The sequence below is a fragment of the Dipodomys merriami genome, unplaced genomic scaffold (assembly GCF_024711535.1).
Source record: "Dipodomys merriami isolate MVZ:Mamm:240054 unplaced genomic scaffold, mDipMer1.0.p SCAF_6, whole genome shotgun sequence".
NCBI classification, from domain to species: domain Eukaryota; kingdom Metazoa; phylum Chordata; class Mammalia; order Rodentia; family Heteromyidae; genus Dipodomys; species Dipodomys merriami.
Genome location: NW_027206179.1, coordinates 61,255,999 through 61,279,231, shown reverse-complemented (window position 1 = coordinate 61,279,231; position 23,233 = coordinate 61,255,999). Strand labels below are relative to the sequence as shown.

Here is a 23,233-nt window from a genome sequence, read left to right as displayed (position 1 = left end):
AACAAGAATACACCATATGTCTTATGATTTCTATAGGAGACTTTAGCTGAAACTTAGTTCTGTAATTTTCTTTTTGGTGGTAATGGGGTTTTGAATTCAGGATCTTGTGTTTACTAAGCAGATGCTCTGTCACTTGAGCCACACCTCTAGCCCTTTTTGCTTTAGATAAAGTCTTGATTTTTTTTTTTGTTCAGGCTGGCCTGGCCTGTGATCTTTCTCTTTACACTTCCCAAGTATGTGGGGAAACATGCCCATGTTCTTGAAAAATTTTACTTGGGCTGGCCTCTAGCTATGATCCTCTAGACCTCTAGCTCCTAAGTATTTAAGATTATAGGCATGAATTGCATTGCATGGCCCTCAAATTTAGTTCTTTTAAGAAATAATAATGAAGAAGTTTGGCAATTATATGCAGCATTAGTCTTTACCTTAAAGATCTTAGCACAAGTTTGAGAAAATAGAATGTGGACATACTCATGTTTTTTGGTTCTAGGTCAAAGATTGTAATAGTCAGATCACATATTTGTTTGAGGTCTGTCTTAGAGAATATTGGGGGTCAGTTAGTCTGTGTTAGTCTGTAGTGAGCAAGCACATACATCTAACCCTGAGCCTTTTGCTCATTTCTGTATTTCCAGTAAGCAAATGTCTGGGATATAGTAAATGTTGAATAATATTTGTTAAATAATTTACTACCCTCTTTGGCATGGGAACTAAGCTATGTGTCAAATTTAATCACCTTTAATAGTCACCAAAGAGTTTTGACCCATCCAGCATGAGTACTACATGTGAACCACCATCTTCAATGCTTTTTTTTTTTCTGTCGTGGGTCTTGAACTCTTGGCCTGGGTACTGTCCCTCAGCTCTTCAGCTTAAGGCGAGTGCTCTACCACTTGAGCCACAGCACCACTTCCAGTTTTCTGATGGTTAATTGGAGATAAGAGTTTCAGGGATTTTCTGGCTGGCTTTGAACTATGATCCTCAGATCTCAGCCTCCTTAGTAGCTAGGATTACAGGTGTGAGCCACCCACCCCCCAACTCCCAGCTTCTATGCTTACTTTTTGTATTGTCTCTACCTACTCAGTTACAGAGTGCTTGAGATGGGTTGAACTAAAGCTCTCTCTTGAATTGTTGAGTTGTACCCTCTCTTCACTGAACTGATGTCTTTTGCCACATAATCTTGCAGTATTCTGCACTGTGGGTGTGCATGCAGCCCCAACTTCAGGCCTGGGTTTGACCAAGTGACTTATATTAGCCAATGAGATATCACCAGTCAATGCTGATAAAAGACACTGTTGAATACCCCATGTTTGTGGGATTTAGAATTAGCTGAAAACTATAACAATAGATTAGTAAACAAATGATTGCAGAATGGTGAGAGGTTGAATGTGTTGGGCCAATCCATGACATTCATCTGGTGGAACAATGAACACACAGCCCAACAAGCCAAGCAGACATCATCAGCTTAGAAACACAGTGTCCTGCTGGGCACCGGTGGCTCACGCCTGTAATCCCAGCTACTCAGGAGGCTGAGATCTTAGGATCATGGTTCAAAGCCAACCTGAACAAGAAAGTCCGTGAGGCTCTTATCTCCAATTAAACCAGAAGTGGCCCTATGGCTCAAGTGGTAGAGCGCTGGCCTTGAGCTGAAGAGTGCAGGGACAGCTCCCAGGGCCAGAGTTCAAGCCCCACAACTGACAAAAAAAATACAATGTCTTAAGTTATCCTGAACATTTTCCAAACTTGAAATCTCCAGTTCCTTTTCTTATTTATTTTTCTTGTTACATAAGCAATGAATGCCCATTATGCAAAACTCAGAAAAACCAGAACAACATAATATTTAAAACATGCCCCTTGTCCCACTCAGTACAAACAACGAATATCACCTCATTGGCACTTACCTTTTATATTTATTATATGTATGAATACATTATCCTATAAATTAGTGGATACTGAGCATAACATCTATAGTTAAATATAGTCTATTAGAGTGAATGATTACCGTTTGTCGCTAATAGTTCATTTGTTCTACTTAATTCCTTTTGTCCTGGGTTACTTTGATTAATCCTCATTATCAGCCTTGTAGGTTCAACTAGCCTAAGAATTTTGACAATCAGGCACTGATATTTCATGCCTATAATCCTAGCTACCAGAAGGTGAGATTTGAGGATTGTCGCTAAAAGCCTGTTTGGGTAAGAAAGTCTGTGCTACTCTTATTTCTAATTTACTAGCAAAAACCAGAAGTGTGACTCAGGGAGTTTAGTGCCAGCCTTGAGTGTAAAAGCTAAGGAAGAGTTCCCAAGCTTTGAGTTCAAGACCTAGTACCAGTGTAAGTGCACACATGCACGTGTGCGCATACACACACACACACACATACACACACACACACACACACACACAGACACTCATGCATGCACCAAAAATACACAGCAAGGAGAGAAATAGAAAACGATAATAGAAGAGATATAGAATGGGATGGGCAGGGGGGAGGGGCAGGGTTAGTAGGATGTTATCTGAGGTCCAGAGAGCTATAGGCGAAGTGAAAGGAGGAATTAATCTAAGGATAGCAGACAAGTTGGGCTGGAGGGTGAGCAGCTAGACATTTGTACAAAACTTAACTGGCTCTTCTTGTTTTGTTGTGGGCAAGCTGTAAGGCTTGATACTCAGAGCTAGAAAGAAAGTCCACAGTAAAGACAAGTGATCCTAGCTGTTTTATTTGTTTATTTTATTTTCCCCACTCCGGTACTGGGATTTGAATTTATGGCTTTGTGTTTGTTAGGTAGTGCTCTACTACTTAAGCCACACCACATGCCCAATCCCATTTTGAAGTTGGCCCCAGTCCATAAATCTCCTACTTATGCCTACTTATGACACAGTCAAGCCACCACATCCAACTTGGTCATCAAAATGGGACTTTGTTAACTATTTCTAGGGCTGATGACAAGCCATATTCTTGTAATCTCTGCCTCCAAAGCAGTGGGGAACCAGAAGCATGAGCCACTGTACCCTAACTCAGCTCCTAGCTATAAACATAGATTCACTTACCAGGGCATCTAGCAAGGCAGAGGTGAGATCATGACCACAGGTTAAGTTCTAGACAATTTTAAAGGAATCACCCATAGAAACTACAGACTGTTTTTGTGGACAAAAGCTAGAGAGATGGTTATTTGGGAAAAATTAGGTTTTAGATGATTATTTTTTGGCAGGATGTTTGAAATTCTCTTTAAGGAACTGTTTTTTTTTGGGGGGGGGAGCTGGTAGTGGGTTAGAATTCAGAGTCCAGGCATTGTCCCTTTGGCTTTTTCACTCAAGTACTCTACCACTTGAGCCACATCTTCATTTATAGCTTTTGGCTGGTTAATTGGAGAGATAAGAGTCTCGTGGACTTTTGTGTCTGAGCTGGCTTTGAACCATGATCCTCACATCTCAGGCTCTTGAGTGGCTTGGATTACAGGTGTGAGCCATTGGTGCCAGCTAGCACTGTCCTTTCTAATTTATAGAATTGTGCTGATAGAAACAAGAGGAATAATTCAACCTACCAATGTGAGCCTTTGGCCACTGGACATGCTAATGAAACAGCATCGCAGTGACGTAAGGAAGTCCTTAGACAATAATCATGAAACTCTTCAGAAGTTGAGGGAAAAGATGTCAGAAAGGCAAACAAGATTCCCTATATTCTCTGAAATTTATCAATCCTTTGATCCTTACCAAAAAAAGTACACCATCAAGGCCTGAAATAACCCCTGGCTAGTTCTTCTTGCTTGGAAGTAGACCAGCATGCACTGTTTAAGTTATTTTTGTTTATGAGCTATGTTTCATTCTTTCCTTATTAGTCTCAGTCAGTTTAATTAAGATTATTTATGGGATTAAATTAATCACTTAAGAATTGTTCCATTTCAATATTTGAAAAACAAAATAAGGAATGGTAACAAAAAGTGGCCCATTGAACATTGCCTCTGATGTGTATTTGAATGACTGCTAATCATATCTGTGCTTCTAGCTTCAGATTCAAAGTCTAGCTGTCTACCAGACTTCTTCATGGAGATATGCAAATCCACTGTCTGTCAGAATGTAATCTCTTCCTTTCCCCAACCCCTTACTTTTGCTTTCTTTATTGCCCTTGATCCTTTTTCCTCACACTGCCTGTGTAGCATCTGTTTCAGCAGCAAGATCTATTGATTCTGCCTTCAGTGATTACCTGAATCTAGCTGCTTTTTCTCTGCTTGCATCACTGTTCCAAACCTCCATCTTTTGCCTACCATTACTGTCATTGCAGTAGCTCCTAGCTACCATCCTCTTTCCTTCTTGACTTCTAAGCTCCTATTCTGTACATAGCATCTTTTAAAAACTCTGTCAAAGTACATTATGACCACAGTTAAATAATGCACATTTGTGTGACACTGGCTTTGTGTCAGTTACAATTCCAAGAGTATCCTTTATCTAAGATGTTTGGGACCAGAAGTGTTTCAGATTTTGGATTTTTTTTTATATTTCCATGTACATAATGAGATGTCTTGGGAGTGAGGCTGAAACTGACACGAAATGTACTTATTTTTCTATAAGTAATATACACCATACGCACACAGACTGAGGAAATTATATGCAATATTTTAGTGCACCTGTGCTTTGATTTTAACCCATTGCATGATGTCCAGTGTAGTTTTCTACTTGTGATGGGTTAGCTCTCCAAAAGTTTTGAATTCAGGGGCATTTCAGATTGAGGACTTTTGAAGGAAGGATCTACAGCCTACCTTGAGTGATTTAGCCATCCTAAAGATGCAGACATGATAGGCTATTGCTATTTGCACTTTACAGATGAAGGAAACAGAAGCACAGAGAAGGCAGACGCACTTGTGCCAGTCACATAGCTCATGACCGTGCAGAGTCAGAGAATAGGGAGGCCTTCTTCATCCATGGCACAGGAACAGCTCTGAAGAAATGCCCTTTTTGCATCTTCTGACCTGAAGGATTTGTTTTTCCTCTTTGGGGTGCTGGTAGTAGGGCTTTAATTCAGGTTTCAAGACTGGCACTCTATCATTTCAGCCACAACTCCACCTTCAGCTTTTTGGTAAATTAACTGGAGATATGAGCCCTACAGACTTTCCTGCCCAGGCTGGCTTAGAACTGTGATCCTCAGTTCTTAGTCTCTGGAGTAGCTAGAATTACAGGATGAAGCCACTGTCCAAGGCATATTTTGCATCTCTCACTTTTTCTTCACTGATTGGATTTTTTTCCTCAGGCAATCTTTCCCAAAAGATACCTTTTCATCTAGTCAGTATTCTTCCTGGAGCTGACACTCCCCTGTCCTATCCTTTATCTATTTTCCTTAATCTCTCTGCCTTCCTAGGATGCAATTTCCATGAGAACTGGATGATACTTTTCTACTAGAAAAGTACCCAGTAACAGTATTTGTTGAATGAATGAATGAATGCTGTTAATTCCTGTAATTAAAAACAAAAGAACTGAATTCTTAAAAAGTAACAGATTACTCTGATAGCTTTAGAGACAAATTTGTGCTTCAGAGGAAATCAATCAGTTCTTCTTGCCACGTGAATCCTAGGCAATTAGATTTCTGAGTCTAAATAACTGTGCCTATGATAAGATACTCACCTGTTATTTATTTGTCTATAGAGCTTCCAAACTGATACACGTATTTTAATGTACAATTTGATGAGTTTTGATAACTGCTGACATGTATGTAACAAATTCCCCCATAAAGATATAGGACAGCTGGGCACCAGTGGCTCATGCCCATAAATCTACCTACTAAGGGGGCTGAGATCTGAGGATTGCAGTTCAAAGCTAGCTTGGACAGGAAAGTCTGTGAGACTCTTATCTCCAATTAAGCGTGTGTGTGTGTGTGCGCGCACACACACACACGCTAGAAGTGGGGCTATGGTTCAAGTGGTAGAGCATTGGCCTTGAGTAAAAAAGCTCAGGGTCAGTGCCCAGGGCCTGCACATGTGCGCACGCACACATGCACACATACACACACTCACAAAATGTAGGACATATAGTCAAGAATATTGGTATATGCCTATAATCCCAGCACTAAGGAAGTGGGGCCAGAAAAATAATGAGTTCCAAGCCAGCCTGGCTATATTATAAGACTTTCAAGACTTTGTCTACATGTGTGTGTGTGCACATGCACACATACACACACATACACTCAGATGCACATGTACACAATGCACATACATGCACCCACACTTTTGTAAGTTGTATGTATCCATTGTCCTACAAAGTTTCCTTGCAAATTCTCACAAATTACAACCCTCCATAGACAACTACTGCTCTGATTCTGGTCACCAAAGTCTAATTTGAAGACTTCTAAATGAATTACACAAGTATGTGAATATGTTTTATTCCCTGTTTTTTAATTTTTGCTCTGCATATCTTTTAGATTAATTCCTATACTTGTTAAAACAGTAGTTAATTCTTTGTAGTGCTAAGTAGTATTCCATTGTATAAACATACTGCACTGCTCATAGATTGTCCTGTTAATGAACATTTGTAGTCTTTTTTCAGAACTCAGGGTCTAACTACCTCTGAACCAGGCCTCCAGATCTTTTTATACTCATTGTTCTTGAGATATGGTCTTACTTCCTATCCAGGCATATGTCCAAACTGTGAGGTATCTACTTAATCTTTCCATGAAGCTGGTCTAAATTGTGATGTACCCAGTTCTGGCTTCCCATCTTAGCTGGGATGCTGGGACATGCCACTCTGACAGCTTCTTCAGTTGAGATGGAGCAAGCCTCTGGGCCTTTTCTACCTTAGCTGGCTTGGAACTGTAAGCTTCCCAATCTTAATCTCTCAGGTCAGCTGCAGATGAGCTACTGCACTTAGATGTCAGTTGAGAAGGGGGTCTCATGAATTTTTCTGCTCAAATTGGCCTCAAACATGACCCTGATCAAACCATGATCTCTGCCTTCCAAGTACCATGGATTACAGATATGAGCCAGTAGCACCCAACTTTTACTCATCCAGTTTTAGCATCTTATTGTGCAAAACCTTGTCTTGGGTCCTGTGAAAGATACCAATAATTGAGTGATAATTAGCTGAGAGGAAATGTCTATGAGCTACAAATTTTTTTTTTTTAATTTTGGGTCCGGTCATGAGGCTTGAACTCTTGAGCGCTGTCCCTCAGCTCTTCAGCTCAAGGCTAGTGCTCTACCACTTGAGCCACAGTGCCACTTCTGGCTTTTTTCTTCTTGCTTATGTGGTGCTGAGGAATCGAACCCAGGGCCTCATGCATGCAAGGCAAGTGCTCTACCACTGAGCCACCTTCCCAGCCCTATAAGCTACAAAATTTATTTTCCTTGATTATTGAAATTGGGAATAGTAGTTGATTAGAAGTAAGAAATACCAGGAAGAAATCTCCATTGTTTTAGACCCCCAAATTTTTTTTAAAAATCTAAATTTAGGCTAGGAAAAAGTAAGGAGGTTATCATAAACCAGAGTGATTTATATCCCAAATTGAATTATTAGCATACTATGAGATGATACATGTCAAATTATTTCCAATTTTAAATATTTTATTGAATTATTATTATTACTATTCATGTGTTTGAGATAAAGTCTTGTTTTGTAGCCTTAAGTGGCCTCAAATTTAGGTTCCTTCTGCTCCTGAGTGCTAGAATTATCAGCATGCATCGCTTTTCCTGAGCCATTTGTTTTTTAATGCTATGTACATAAGAGTTCTCTTTCTTTCAAGGTCTCAGAAAATACAATAGAAGCATTGTTCTTGATTTGACCCAGAAAAATGTTTATATCTGTTCCACATCCTTTGACTTTGTTTTCAACTTACAGTCTTTATTCTTTCATATCTGTTTATTTGACTCTGTCAACAAAGTACCTGCATTTTGCTAGAACCTGAGGTTAGAGAGATAAAAGTCCCAAATCAATGCCTTTGAAACATGTATCATGTAGAAACTTAAATAAATGTAATAAAATGTGGTTGATTCTTTGATCGAGGTCACCTGTAAGACACACAGACCATGCATTGAATTAAGACTGGGGAGAGGGGAACTATTGGGGAAATGTTCTTAGAGGTGAAGTTTAGAAGTGGAGATGGACAGTGAGAGGAAGACTAAGCGGTTAACATATACTTTACAGTGCTGCACCTATAAAATGTGGGACCCTTGGCAATCTCCAAACTTTCAGTAGAAAATCATTGTGCCAGGGAGTTGGGAATTGAGGGAAAGCCTTCAAGTAGTGGCAGAGAACATAAATTATCTCATTTAATCTCAGCCTGATGAGAAAGGCAGGTAAGTATGGCTTCTTCCCTTCTCACGTTAAGTCATGTGGCCAAAGGCACACAACTGAAAAGTCATGGAGTAGCAGCAATCTGACCTCAGCAACCACCTGTGCTCTTCCCTGGGGAAGGTCACTTGGCATTTCCTTGCCAAATTTTCTCTGAGCCACATCCTCAGGTTAGAAGAGTGGTCCATGATTAGGAAGAATTCTACTGTCAGACTTCTGCTATCTGCAAAACTGACTCAGACTAGGAAGTACTGTGTTATCTGATCCCAGGTTCAACAATGGGATACCAATTATATTCTGTTGGGTGGATACCTACCAGACTGGGTGAAATGAACAATGTTCCCTGGTGGTATTTTACCCCCATCCCTAGGCCCAAGAAATGAATTACTAAGGGCCAACCTGAATAACTCCTTTACTTTTCTGTGTACCTGTTAAAGGCCATTGTGAAATTCCTGTGAACAGGAAAGGGAGGAGAGTGTGATGGTGGCAAAAGGCAGGAGCTGTCACAGAGCGAGGGGCCACGTGACATGATTAAGTCTCCATGTTCTTGGATCACACAGACAAAAGCCACTGTGGTCTTGATCCATGTCTTACTGTCTATTTCCTTCTTAACTAAGCTGAGAAATGTTTGCAGTGAAATAAAACACAAAAGATGTCGTTAAGAAACTAAAAATAAAAAAGACATAAACAATTTGACTTCCTTGACATGTTTAGCTGAACTCAAAAATGTTGAGGAGACTGTTCCTGGATGCCTACTTTGAAACAAACCAGGAAAAGAATATCTGAGGAAAAATGGAAAGGATATTTAGCACACTGAGCAATAAAAGTTTCTTTGGGCTCAGAGTTGGGAAGGGGACAAAAATGCACATGATCATTTTGGAGAATATACAGAATCAAACAGAAATAGAATAGGGTTTTCAAAGAATCTATGTTAGGGAAGTAAAACGTTAAATCATAGCCTTTGTATTTACAGGGGAAAAAAGAGTAGATAAATCAAATAATTCAAAGATAAAGAGGAACTGCATTCAAGTAGGAAGAAAAAACATTCTACAGGCTTCAAAATCAAAAGGGAACAAAAAGAAAAGACATTAGAGCTGTATGCTGGTGACTTGTGTCTGTAATTTTAGCTATTCAGGAGGCTGAGATCTGAAGATCACAGTTCAAAGCAAGTTTGGGCGGAAAAATCCATGAGACTCTCATCTCCAATTAACTAGCAAAAAGCCAGAATTGGAGGTGTGGTTCAAATGATAGAAAAAGCTGAGCAAGAGTGAGGCCCTGAGTTCAAGTTCCATTTCTTGTGAAGAAAATAAAAAAGAAAAAAAAAGAGAATGAAGAAAAAAAATCAGACATCAGTAAGATTTTGTGTGAGTGCAAGGTTGGTTATGTGCAAGCAAAGACCTTTGCATTGCTAGGAAACTGGTAACAGAGCACGGTCACCCAGTTCCTTGCAATTTCATTTAGTTGATGTTTGTTCTTGGCTTGTCCCTTGCACGCTGGGCCTATAGGCAGCCAGCCAGCTCTATCCCAGAGTTCTGGAGGGTGGGCCAAGGTTAGATATCAGAGTTCATCCTTCAATTTATTATTCTGATTCATAGGGAAGAACAAAGATGGTGAGGGCATGTGTTAGATTTGGCTATGAGAGATGAATGAGAAACATTAAGTTGACTCCAACAAGTTGAGTCAATTTGGAAACTCCCAGTCTCCTAGGATAAAATATATAATCTTATTTAGAAATTCCTGGCATGATCACAGATGGAAGACTGATTCTTTTCACAAAACCCACTAATTAAAAAGTACATAATCCAGAGTTGATCAAGGAGTAACATCCAACAAATTCTTATTTCATGAACTTTCCAAAAGATGAAAAATATCCACACGAGACAATCAGTTCCCATTATTTTTTTCACCGGATGCTGGAAAAATAATGGCTATAACTCCGATCATGGTGACAGCCCACTGTGAGGGTGCTCTCTATTGGTTCCAGCTGATTTGGTTAGTCATGAGGTTAGGTTACGTGAGAAGCAGATTCAAGGAGATTTGGAGGATCCATTGTGTATCGCATGGCTCCTCACAATTCATCATTTTTTTTTCCTTTCCAGGCTCATGCCAAAATCTGGCATCTCTACAACACTTTCTACCGACCCACTCAGAGAGGGCAGGTGTCCATTGCTCTCAGTTCCCACTGGATCAGTCCACAAAGAATGACAGATCATAACCTCCAAGAATGCCAAAAATCTCTTGACTTTGTACTAGGCTGGTTTGCCAAACCCATATTCATTGATGGTGACTATCCTGAGAGCATGAAGCATAACCTTTCCTCTCTTCTGCCCAGTTTTACTGAATCAGAGAAAAAGTTCATCAAAGGGACAGCTGACTTTTTTGCTCTTTCCTTTGGGCCGACCTTGAGTTTTCAACTTTTGGAACCTCACATGAAATTTCATCAGTCAGAATCTCCCAGCCTGAGGCAACTCTTGTCTTGGATTGACCTTGAATATAATCATCCTGCCATATTTATTGTGGAAAATGGCTGGTTTGTCTCAGGGAACACCAGAAGAGATGATGCCAAATACATGTATTACCTCAAAAAGTTTATAATGGAAACCTTAAAAGGTAGGCTTTCATTCCCTGTCAAAAATCTACAACCTTTCAGATTCCCTGCTGCACACTGTGAGTTTGTAGACTTTAATCTTAATCATTTTGGTAATAGAAAGGATTCATTTATGTAATACTTTTCTCATTTGGAGACTTGAAGTGTTAAATTAATTTTTAAAACTCATAAATAAGAAACCGAGTTAATGTTTGAAGTGATTTGACTTACAGAGTTACTGATCTGGATTTGCTCTTAAGTGTAATATAAATCTCAAGATAACTAGCTTTCTGTATTTGGACTGAATAAATCACTTTTTGAAGGAAAAGGAGCACTCAGGTTATTTGAAGGAAACAGTCAAATATTAGCTGATCCTTTATAAGACTTTGTTCATTTATTGCATCAAGCACAATGCTACTTGCCTAGGATAGAAAGTAGAGCCAGACATCTTCCTAGCCTGGTAGAGCCCTCATGGGGAATAAGAAACTATCCCATCTCAGGAATCCATATGTGAACATTTGTAGCTACTTAGATTTGATGTGAGTCTTCTCTACATAAGAAAACTCACTGGTTTCGCAAACAAGAAGCCTTACACTTAAGTGTGTATGGGGTGCTGGGGCTTGAACTCATGCCGTGGTGCTTGCCCCTTAGCTTTTTTTGTTCAAAGCTAGCACTCTACCACTTGAGCCACAGCCTCACTTCTGACTTTTGCCAGTTAATTGAGATAAGAGTCTCATAGCCATTTCTGCCTGAGCTGGCTTCAAGCCTTGATCTTCAGATCTCAGCTTCCTGAGTAGCTAGGATTACAGGGGTTAGCCCATGACTCGTTTCTTTAAGCAGTAAAAGCCTCAAATGCTCTTGAATTCTAAGGCAAGGCCTAGCGAGGTGTCACTCTGCCATGTCCTCTCTTCCCTCTGCAGCCATCAAGTTGGATGGAGTCAATGTCACTGGGTACACTGCATGGTCCCTGATGGATGGTTTTGAGTGGCACAGAGGTTATAGCATCCGACGTGGCCTCTTCTATGTCGACTTCCTCAGCCAGGAAAAGAAGTTGCTGCCCAAGTCTTCAGCCTTGTTCTACCAAAAGCTGATAGAGAACAATGGCTTCCCTCTTTTACCTGAAAATCAACCCCTAGAAGGGACATTTCCCTGTGACTTTGCTTGGGGAGTTGTTGACAACTACATTCATGTAAGTCAGCCGCCAAAACCCATCAGCAGTCTCACCAAGCCCTGTCACTAGTAAGTAGCGTTTCCTTCCTAGGCTCTTGGCATGGCACAGCTTCTGGTCTTTGAGCCCGATCTGGCTCCTCAGTGATCTCACAAAGCTTGCCATTTTGAATGCTGCACCATTCTCTCCAAAAATCTTCCAACTTTCATCTGATACTTTAAATTAGTTCCAAAGGGAAGGAAATGGAAAACATGAATAATTAAATCTGATAAAATAGTAAAAAAGACAAAACTCTTTTGAGTGTTGTAGATTTTGATGCTTATTTAATGCATCTGGTTTTCCTTTGTTTGGGGATGTGATTTCAGGGCTTTGTGCTTGCTAGGTAGGCACTTTACTACTTGTGCTATACCTCCAGTGTTTTTGCTCTGGTTATTTTTGAGATAGGGTCTTACTTTTTAAAAATCCCTTCATTCTGGATCTTGATGCTCCTATTTCTGCTTCCTCATATGAAAGGTGACAGGCATGAGCCACCACGTCTAACTTTTCCTTTGGAGACGGGATTTCCTGAACTTCCCTCACCCTTCAGGCTGAACCATGACACTCCTGATCTCCACCTCCCAGTAGGATAATGGGCATGAGCCAGAGCCACTAGCTCCTCACATATGGCAGTCTAGATTTTACTAAAGCAGATGTAGCTTTGAACTTCAGAGTATCCAAGATCTCAGTGGGGCTTCTAAGCTTGAGGGAGGAACATAATTGTGGATGCCCTCTATACTTGTAGAATTATCACAAGAAAGCAAACCCTAAAAAATAAAATAAAATAAAAAGGGAGAAAACAGATTCTTGTTCCCATGATTCACTGATAGAAATGTCTTTTTAAGCTATTATTGAAAGGGTATGGAAGTGCTTCAAAATGATCAGCCAGTATTTGTTAAAGACACACACACACACACACAACACACACACACACACACACACACACACACACACACACACACACACACACACACACACACATTCCCCACCCACCCAAAGTTTAAAGGAACTTATTTTCTAGGGCTTGATAGAACATTTCAGTAAGCACTTACTATATACCTAAATGTGTGGATACCTAAGCTCTGTATGTCACTTGGTTAAGGGGAGTACAATTAGGATGGAGAGAGAGAGAGAGAGAGAGAGAGAGAGAGAGAGAGAGAGAGAGAGAGAGAGAGAGAGAGAGAGAGAGAGAGAGAGAGAGAGAGGGAGAGGGAGAGGGAGAGGGAGAGGGAGAGGGAGAGGGAGAAAGTGACCTTTGGTTTCAAAGGAACTAAGGAATCTGTGGAGGGTAAAGGTTGAGTATGCAAATCATGTGAGGGATTGCTGGGAAGCTGGTGATTTGGTAGCGGGGTTGTGGAGTCAGGACACTGATGAAGAGTATATGTGAAAACAGTAAGACAAAATTTAGTGTTCACAGGTAAGCCGTGAGAGAAAGCGTTTGGATTCTTCTGGCCCATTCATTGACCCTATAAATCACTGGAGTAAAGGCATTCCTGTTGAAATGGATTGAGATTTTCTTGGAAATATCAAACTGCAATCTTTTATCTATATAGAAATAAGTCAATATCACTTTTTTTGGTTTAGATTATTCTTATGGCCAGGCCATAAGAATAGAGCATGCCATTCCTATTATTTTGCTTAGATTTATTTATTTATATGATTACAATGATCTTTAAGTAGTTGTAGAAAGGGATTTCAATTCAATATGGCAGTTTGTGAGTTCAATGCATCTTGATCAGTCACACTCTCTCCCCCTCCCCCATTGCCATGTAATTCATTTTAGAGTTGTTCACAGACTTTAACCCTTTCTCTATATTAAAATGGCAATTCAGAGGCATGGTGATTTGTGCCTGCAATCCTAACTACTCAGGAGCTGATGTGAGGATTTCAATTTGAAGCCAACCTGGGAGGACAAATCCATGATACTCATATCTCCAATTAACCAACAAAAAGCTGAAAGTGGAGGTGTGGCTCAAGTGGTAGAGCACCAGCCTTGTGCAGGTGGTGGGATAGAGGGAGCCAGTAAGCACAAGAGGCTCTGAGTTCAAGGCCCAGTACTAGTAGAAAAGCAAACAAACAAAAGTTCTGAGGTGAGTACGTGTTTTCAATGGTGTATTCAAGTCCCAAGAAGTGGTTTTTAAACCAAGGAATTTTATCTTTCCCTCCTGGCTAGTGTTACAAAATCTTGAGACATGCATTTTACTCAAAGACCTTTAAAAATATTATCTCAGAAACCACACAGCCTTTCAGAAGAGTGACATTGGGCCCATTTACATAGACTGTCCTTTTACGTGGTCACAATTTTCCAGCTGCCAGTTTATTTTTCCATAACCAGGAATGCTTGTAGTTAATGGAAACACAGTCTGTGCTACATCCCAGGAACATAGAGCTTCTTTGACAGGGGTCCCTGTGAGAAGAATATTTCTTCCATAGCCTACTAAATGCATGCTTTATACCTACTTCTTTTTCTCAAAGGTCCAATTTTATTATTTCATTTTTAAGGAAAAACTAAGTCAACAAACTAAGTTTGAAGTTGAAGTTACATGAAATTTGCCTAAAACTCATTTCTAAATGTCCTGAATTTTATGAAACTGATTTTTTTCTGTCTAGCAATTATACCATGGACTCTCATGTATATTTTCAGATGGAATGAATAAAACATGTTTTGGAATGATTCTGGTAGAAAAGTGATGAATTTAGTCAACTTAGAGCTCTATAAAAATAATCCAAAAGACAAAATTCCTTCAAGCTCTGAACATTTTTTTACTTGAAAAGGTAGGGTGCCATAGTTCATGCCTCTAATCCTAGATGCTCAGAATATGGAGGCCAGGAGGATTATGGTTTGAGGCCAGTTTTAGCAGAAAAAAATTGTCTACATGTCACCAAAATTAATAAAACTTAGCCAGGCATGGTGGGTATGCTTGTCATCCAAGGTAAGCAGAAAGTGGAAATAGGAGAATTATAGTCCAGGCTGGTCTGAGCCACCAGCTTGAGACCCTACTGGAAAAACAACTAAAATAAGAGTTTTAGGCATCATTTGAGTGGCTGAATTAAACCTCACTATCACAGAGAGATGTGAGAGAGGGCAGAAGAGGAGAAGGAAGGGGCATACACATATTTTCTCCTAGGAAGCTGAAGAAGCATGAATTGTAGGTGCATCCCCGTGGAGAAAGGCTTCTGACAGCATTCCCATAACATTTTGGGGAAATACATGTGTGAGGGAGCTACAAGGGAAAACTCTCCAGAAAAGCAATTTTCCTCTGACATACTATTTTTATTACTTTCCTTTATAAACACAACACATATCCCTCCAGAGAACAGGCAGTACTTTTACAACAGGCCTGTAAAATTCAATAATAACCACTCCTAGAGTTTCAACCTCCAGCTTGATCTGAGCTCTGCTTTTTATAGGGGGATCTGATCAAGGCACCTGTTCTGAGGATTGTTTCCCAGAACTGGTTTAGGTTGAAGGTCACACAGCTGAGCTTTTCACTGTGTATATGCTGTGGATGGAGGAATTTGTGACTTTGCCTTTTACAATCTGCCCACTTTCATTGTAGGCCTTTTTCTTTTGGAGGCTTACATATTTTATGATTGCCAGCCATGATTGTCAGTATCATTACAGAAAAATAATTCAGGAAACAAAACCACTAAAATTACACTGAAGAAAATTATGCTCTGGGTAGATGACAGTATTATTCTTTGATTTACATTTCTCTCAGTTTCCACTTGACCCTAAAGCCAATGAAAGGTAATAGCTGTGCTTATTTAATACCTAGAGCAAATCTCAATACAGGGGATGATTTCCGGAAACACAATTCAATAGTATCATTGCATTTTCTGACTTAAATTCATTCAACTTATTTATTTATTTATTTATTTATTTATTTATTTATTTATTTATTTATTAGTTGTACCAAGGATTTTCAATTCAAAAGGTCAGTTTATGAGTTCAATTCATCATGATCAATGTTACCATTTCCATCATTCTGCCCCATTTCTCCCACTCCTACCTATCCTCTCTACCCTCTAACTAAACTTTTAACTTCCTTCCTTCCTTCCTTCCTCCCTTCCATCCTTCCTCCTTTCCTTCCTTCCCTCCTTCCTTCTTTCCCTCCTGCCCTCCCCTCCCTCCCTCCTTCCTTCCTTCCTTTCTTCCTTCTTTTCTTCCTTCCTCCCTCCCTTCCTTCCTCCCTTCTTTCCTTCCTTCCTTCCTTCTTTCCCTCCTTCCCTCCCTTCCCTTCTTCCTTCCTTTTTTTCCTCCCTCCTTCCTTCCTTCCTTTCTTTTCTTTTCCTTTCTCTCTCCTTCCTTCCTCCCTCTCTCCCCCATCTTCCTTCCTTTCTTCCTTCCTTCCTTCCTTCTTTTCTCTTTCTTTCTTCCTTTCTTTCTTCCTTTCTTTCTTCCTTTCTTTCTTTCTTTCTTTCTTTCTTTCTTTCTTTCTTTCTTTCTTTCTTTCTTTCTTTCTTTCTTTCTTTCTTTCTTTCTTTCTTTCTTTCTTTCTTGCTGCCTATTTGGTCTTTAGTTGATTTTTTTTCTTTCCTGGCAGAACTAAAGTGTGAGTTCAGCCTCCACTTATTAGGTAGGCTCTCTATATTTGAGCTACTACCTCTCTAACCCTGTTACTTGGTTTTTAAGAAAATTTGTTTTTGTTGGGAGAGATGGAAGAAAATAATGAGAAGGGTGATGTTGATCAAGATTCATTGTATTCATAAATTTATACGTTGAATTGAAACTGCTTTGTACAACTAAAGATAACAAAAAAGTAAATTAAATAAGTGAAAACAAACAACAACAAAAATCCAAATAGCCTCATACTATTGCTGGTTTCTTTTATTAAAGAAAATCATTCAAGCTGGTTGTGGTGAGATATGTCCTTAATCCCAGTACTCAAGAGACTGAGGTAGGATAATCATGAGTTCCAGGCCAGCCTAAGACAAATTCAGATTTTTAAAAACAGGATCATAATAGCTTATGACTTGGCAAGACTTTCAGGGAATGCAAAAATACTGCCTGTCCATGCAGGAAAATGGAACAATAAATCCGTTTGCTGGTGGCTCATGCCTGTACTCCTAGCCACTCAGGAGGCTGAGATCTGAGGATCATAGTTCAAAGCCAACCCCGGGCAGGAAAGTCCATGAGATTCTTATCTCCAATAAACCACTCAGAAAACTAGAAATGGTGCTGGGGCTCAAGTGGTAGAGTGCTAGCCTTGAGCTGAAGAGCTGAGGGACAGAGCCCAGGCCCAGAGTTCAGCCCCACGACTGACCAAGGAAAAAAAAAAGGAACAATAAAACTCTTTGAGATTGGTTTGGAAAGAGAGAAAGGGAAGGAGGGAGTCAAAGTACATTGCATGAACATATAGACACGTCAAAATGAAACTCCTTCATACAACTAATTGATGCTAATAAAAATATGGGTGAAGCTGGATGCTGGGGACTCATACCTGTAATTCTAGGTACTCAGGAGGCTGAGATCTGAGGATTGTGAGTCAAAGCCAGCCTGAGCAGGAACATTCATGAGACTCTTACTAGAAAACCAGAAGTGCCCTGTGGCTCAAGTTGGTAGAGTGTTATCTTTGAGTGAAAAAGCTCAGGGACAGTGAGGCCCTGAGTTCAAGCCCCATGATCAATAAATAAATATGGAGGGGAGGAAAATTGTGGATTATACACATATGCATTTCTTCTTTTTGTTTTGTTGATGCTGGTGCTAGGGCTTGAACTTGGGTCCCTTAGCTTTATCACTTAAGGCTGGCACTCTACTACTTGAGCTACACTTCCACTTCTGGCTTTTTGATCTTTAACTAGAGCTAAGAATCTCATGCACTTTTCTGCCTGGGATGGCTTCAAACCTGGATCTTCAGTTCTCAGCCTCCTGAATAGCTAGGATTATAGGTGTGAGCCACAGGCACCTGGCTCAATATGCAGTTTTAAGCAGAAGCGTTTTTTTTTTGTTATTGTTAAAGCAGTCAAAATTTATGAAAAATGTTTTAAATTCTGAGTTGGAAAAGAGCCTAATGTTGCTCATCTTGCTCACTAGTTTTTTGTTGACATCGGATTTACCTTTTCCAGGTTGTTCAGGTGACGCTAACATTTATGGGTTCTTTGTAGGTAGATACTACTCTCTCTCAGTTTACTGACCAGAATGTTTACCTGTGGGATGTCCATCACAGCAAGAGACTTATCAAAGTGGATGGAGTTGTGGCCAAGAAGAGAAAGTCCTATTGTGTTGACTTCGCTGCCATCCTACCCCAGGTGGCCTTACTGAAGGAAATGCACGTTACCCATTTTCACTTCACCCTGGACTGGGCTCTGATCCTTCCTCTAGGGAACCGGTCCCAGGTAAATCACTCCATCCTGCACTACTATCGCTGCGTGGTCAGCGAGCTGGTCCGTGCCAATATCACACCGGTGGTGGCTCTGTGGCAACCTACATCCCCACACCAAGGCCTGCCCAGTGCCCTGGCTAAACATGGCGCCTGGGAGAACCCAAACACTGCACTGGTGTTTGCAGAGTTTGCGGGCCTGTGCTTCAAAGAGCTGGGCCACCATGTGAAGTTCTGGATCACGATGAAGGAGCCCAACACCAGGAACATGACCTACCGAGCCGGCCACCACCTTCTGAAGGCCCATGCATTGGCTTGGCGTGAGTATGATGAGAAATTCAGGCCCATTCAGAAAGGCAAAATATCCATTGCCTTGCAGGCTGATTGGATAGAACCTGCTTGTCCTTTCTCCCCCAAAGACCAAGAAGTGGCTGAGAGAGTTTTGGAATTTGACATTGGCTGGCTGGCAGAGCCCATTTTCGGTTCTGGAGATTATCCACAGGTGATGAGGGACTGGTTGAACCAAAGAAATCATGTTCTCCTTCCTTATTTCACTGAAGAAGAAAAACAGCTCATCCAGGGTTCCTTTGACTTTTTAGCTTTAAGCCATTATACCACTATCCTCGTAGATTGGGAAAAAGAAGATCCGAGCAAATATAACCACGACTTAGAAGTGCAAGAAATGACAGACATCACTTGGCTCAACTCTCCCAGTGAGGTGGCGGTGGTCCCCTGGGGCCTGCGCAAGGTGCTGGGTTGGTTCAGATTCAAGTACGGAGACCTCCCCATGTACATCATCGCCAACGGCATCGATGACGATCCCCTTGTCGATGAGCAAGACAAGCTGAGGGTGTATTACCTACAGAATTATATAAACGAAGCCCTGAAAGGTAAGAAGCCTCTGAAGATGCATTTTCTTGGAAGGTATGCCACTTCCGGATCTGCTTTCTGATAGAATGACTCCCACAGAAACCACAGTTGCTCCCAAGGGCCATCCATTCCTGACCACACTAAAACAGTCCCTCACAGTTAGAAAATGGAGGAGCCAGGTGCTGGTGGCTGGCGACCCATCAGGAGGCTGAGATCTGAGAGTTGTAGTTCAAAGACCGCCCAGGCTGACACACAGGAGAGAGATTCTTGTCTTCAATGAGCCTGCCAATGTGGGAAGTGGAGGTATGGCTCAAGTAACAGATCATCAGCCTTGAGCAAGGAAAGCTGAGCAAAGAAAGCTAAGGGAGAGCACGGAGCCCAGTATCAGATAGATAGATAGATAGATAGATAGATAGATAGATAGATAGATAGATAGATAGATAGGCAGACAGAAAGTAGATAAGAGTATAAGGAAAAGTGAAATACCAGCAATCTCAAACACCTTTGGATCTATCAAAGCTTAATTATGTCAGAACCTCACATCTCAGGTCAACCCCACCTGTTAACTGGGTGATATTCAAACAGCTTAGTAAAATCCACCTCTTGATGGAGCTCCACATCTTGTTATTTGCCTGCTTGTCCCTACATAAAAGGAGGACTTTTCTGATGAAATCTAATTGAGTCTTACTAAATGATATTGAGATTTCCCCTGATTCTACTGAAGTGATGCCAAAGGACTGTGTTGTGTGTGAAATAATTTTAATAAATCTTCTTGGTGTTTTTTCTTTTCTTTTTTTTCCAGCCTACATATTGGATGGTATCAATCTTTGTGGATACTTCGCTTATTCATTCAGTGATCGCTCCGCTCCAAACTTTGGCTTCTATTATTATCTGGCAAATCAGTTTGAGCCCAAACCATCCATGAAACATTACAGGAAGCTAATCGACAACAATGGTTTCCTGGGTGCCAAAAGTCTGGGAAGGTTTTGTCCAGAATACACAGAGTGTGCTGAATGTGGCTTTTTTCACACCCGGAAGTCATTATTGGCTTTCCTGGCTTTTCTGTTTCTTGCTTTTATTGTTTCTCTTTCTCTTATTTTTTACTATAACAAGAAAGGAAGGAGAAGTTACAAATAACCAGAACATTTTCCTAGCCATTTGTTTGGACATAATTATGCACACATCAGCTGCTAGCTGTTTGCACTTCTCAGTGTTATAAAACTAAATTTCATATAGAAAATGCATTTGTGGCACATGACAAAGATTTAAATGAGCGTAGAGACGGTAAAATATGGAATAACGTGAATAGAGTCTGGATTCATTCCTTTTGGGATGATTAAGAAATTGACAGGTATCATAATTTCCCCAATAGGAAAGCATTAAAAAAATAGACACCACATCAATGCAAATAGTGGACAGAAATTAGAAGGACAAAATTAGGAATTTTGTATGTGTGTCCATTTTTCAATTTCATGTTTTTCTTAAAGTAATAATTGAAATTTTTAGAATAAAAAGTTGAGTCCCTCTCAGTTGCCATGGTGAAACCTAATGACAATGCCTCTAGCTAACCTAGTTTCCCATGAGCAAGATGATAGACCATATATAGGAGACATGACACAGGGCCCCAAGGCAAAAACATTTCTTTTCTTTTCTTTTTTATTTTTGTGTATGGCAATCTGGGGTTTGAACTCAGGGCTTAGGTGCTGTCCTTTAGCTTTTTTGCTCAAGGCTGGTACTCTAACAGTTAAGCCACTTAAAGCTTCTTTGAATCTCATGCACTTTCCTGCCTGGGCTGGCTTTGAATTTTGATTCTCAGATCTCAGCCTCCTGAGTAGCTGGGATTACAGGCATGAACTATTGGCACTGTGACTTTTTTTTAAATCAGCATTTCCATCAAAGGATGCTGACATTAATTTATATTTCTGGCTAATGATATATTAAGAGAGCAAGCTATGACAATTTATACTTTATGTGAATTCTTTGAGCTTTCTTTTTAAATCCCAGGTCCTTGAGGGCTTTTTGCTACTGGTCTCTTATTGAGAGTCTCTGTAACAAGAGACTTCAGATAAATGTTTGCAAAAACTGAAGATGAATTATGGGATGCTGGCCTTTTCAGAAAGCAGAAAGCAATTGTGAAATGTAGTATACTACAAGGTTTCTAGGTGAAAGGAAGAAAATGTGCTTTTTATGAGCAACATGGTTAATCCAATCATATATCCTTTTATTTTTGAGCAGACCTTGAAATGAATGAAATGGCCCTAGTGGACAAAATGAAACAATAACTCATTTTGTGAAGAGTGCTTCAACACTGTTCTTAGAAATGTGCCAGCAATTCCTCGAATTGATAGTTTTCAAAGTTCCTAATAGGTTCCAAAGCAATCAGGTCTGATAACATAGGAAGGTTTCTTTCTTTTTTGTGTGTCATCTTCGAGATTCAATTTATGTTTCTTTTGTGTTCATGGAAGTAGCTTTGAATTAGCTTTGCTTCAAACTTTTGCACAGAAACATGCTACTGATTTCTACAGAAAAGGGCTAATTAGATCTTCTCCTTTGCTGCCCTTTGAGTATGTCTTGCTGATAATCAAGAATTCTCCCAATTATACTGTAGTTGTTTTATACACAAGCCTAAGTCATATCAGGCAAGACAGAGCAGTCATAACAGGCATTACTAACCTTGCTGACACTGGTTCTTACAGTATAATAAAACATTGTGCTGTATTGTGTATCATCTCCAGAGGTGGTACCATTTTTTTCCATGAAAGATGATTTTAGTGGTATTCTTGATAAAGTCGAAATTGTTACTAAAACCTGACACAAGAGAATCAATAGTTTTATTTTGTGTACATATTTTTCTGATCATAAGTGATGTATATTAATTGTAAAAAAAATTTAAAACACAAAAGCTGTATATAAAGAAAAATTGTCTATAACTTCATATTCATGCGGCAGCCACTGTTCACGTTTCCTATGGAGTTTCTTTTACATAGTCAGATCAAATTATCTGTATTTATGTATTTATATGAATTCTTATGATGTAACACAGTCATTAGTCTGCAAATGCATGACTTTAAATATTTGTCAAAAATTGATTTTACTATATAAATATATCACAACTGATTTAGCCATTTCCACTCATTGGACCAGTTTCTGATTATTGTCAAATAATGAATATTGTTTAAAATAACTTTTTGCTATGATTTATTCTGTTTCCTTGAATGTAGAGAAGAATAGCAAATTGTTAGAATAAATCTGTCTGCAACTTTACCTTATTTTGTAATTGTGTGACTGGTTGCCATTATTGTCTAATTTTTTTTTGTTGTTGTTGGTCATGAGGCTTGAACTCTGGGCCTGGGCGCTGTTCCTCAACTCTTTAGTTCAAGGCTAGAGCTCTACCACTTGAGCCACAGTGCCACTTCCAATTTTCTGTTTGTTTATTGGAGATATGAGTCTTACAGACTTTCCTGCCCAGGCTGGTTTTGAACCGGGATCCTCAGAGCTCAGCCTCCTGAATAGCTAGGATTACAAGCGTGAGCCACTGGCGCCTGGCCTGCTGGCTAATTTTTAAGAATTCAAAGCCTTCTTTTTCAGTTAGCTAAAGTCACAAAGATGTGATCAGAGCCATAAAGAAATGGATGTGAATTCAGGAGGTGACACCAGGTTGGATGATGGCAGAGGCAGGGAAAGGGACCCTGGCTAGTCCTGTGCTTGAGCAGCAAGAGCAAAGAAGAGGAAGAACTGGACAAAACTGAGAAACCAAAGTACCAAAGAGAAATGACATCTCAAAACATTCAGCTTAAAATAAAATAAAAATCATTCAGCTGACAGTTAAAAAATATGTATGCATACACATATATGTAAATATATGACATGTATTATATATCATATATAGTTATATATTATGTGTGACATATAATTTTATATAGTATAAGTTATATAATATATTTTATATAAGTATATTTATACATATATATTCATATAATCATGCAACTA

The 23,233-nt window shown here is 39.8% G+C and overlaps 1 protein-coding gene across 1 annotated transcript in view; it reads left to right on the top strand.

Annotated features, from left to right (window-relative positions):
• Kl (klotho) overlaps nt 1-22,507 on the top strand; it is a 39,091-nt gene extending 16,584 nt beyond the window's left edge. The window contains exons 2-5 of the mRNA XM_070002985.1: nt 10,359-10,869; nt 11,767-12,035; nt 18,159-19,263; nt 20,046-22,507. Of these exons, the coding sequence (XP_069859086.1) occupies nt 10,359-10,869; nt 11,767-12,035; nt 18,159-19,263; nt 20,046-20,380 (2,220 nt within the window). The 3' untranslated portion in view covers nt 20,381-22,507. The remainder of the gene's footprint in view (nt 1-10,358; nt 10,870-11,766; nt 12,036-18,158; nt 19,264-20,045) is intronic.
• The last annotated feature ends 726 nt before the right edge of the window (nt 22,508-23,233 follow it).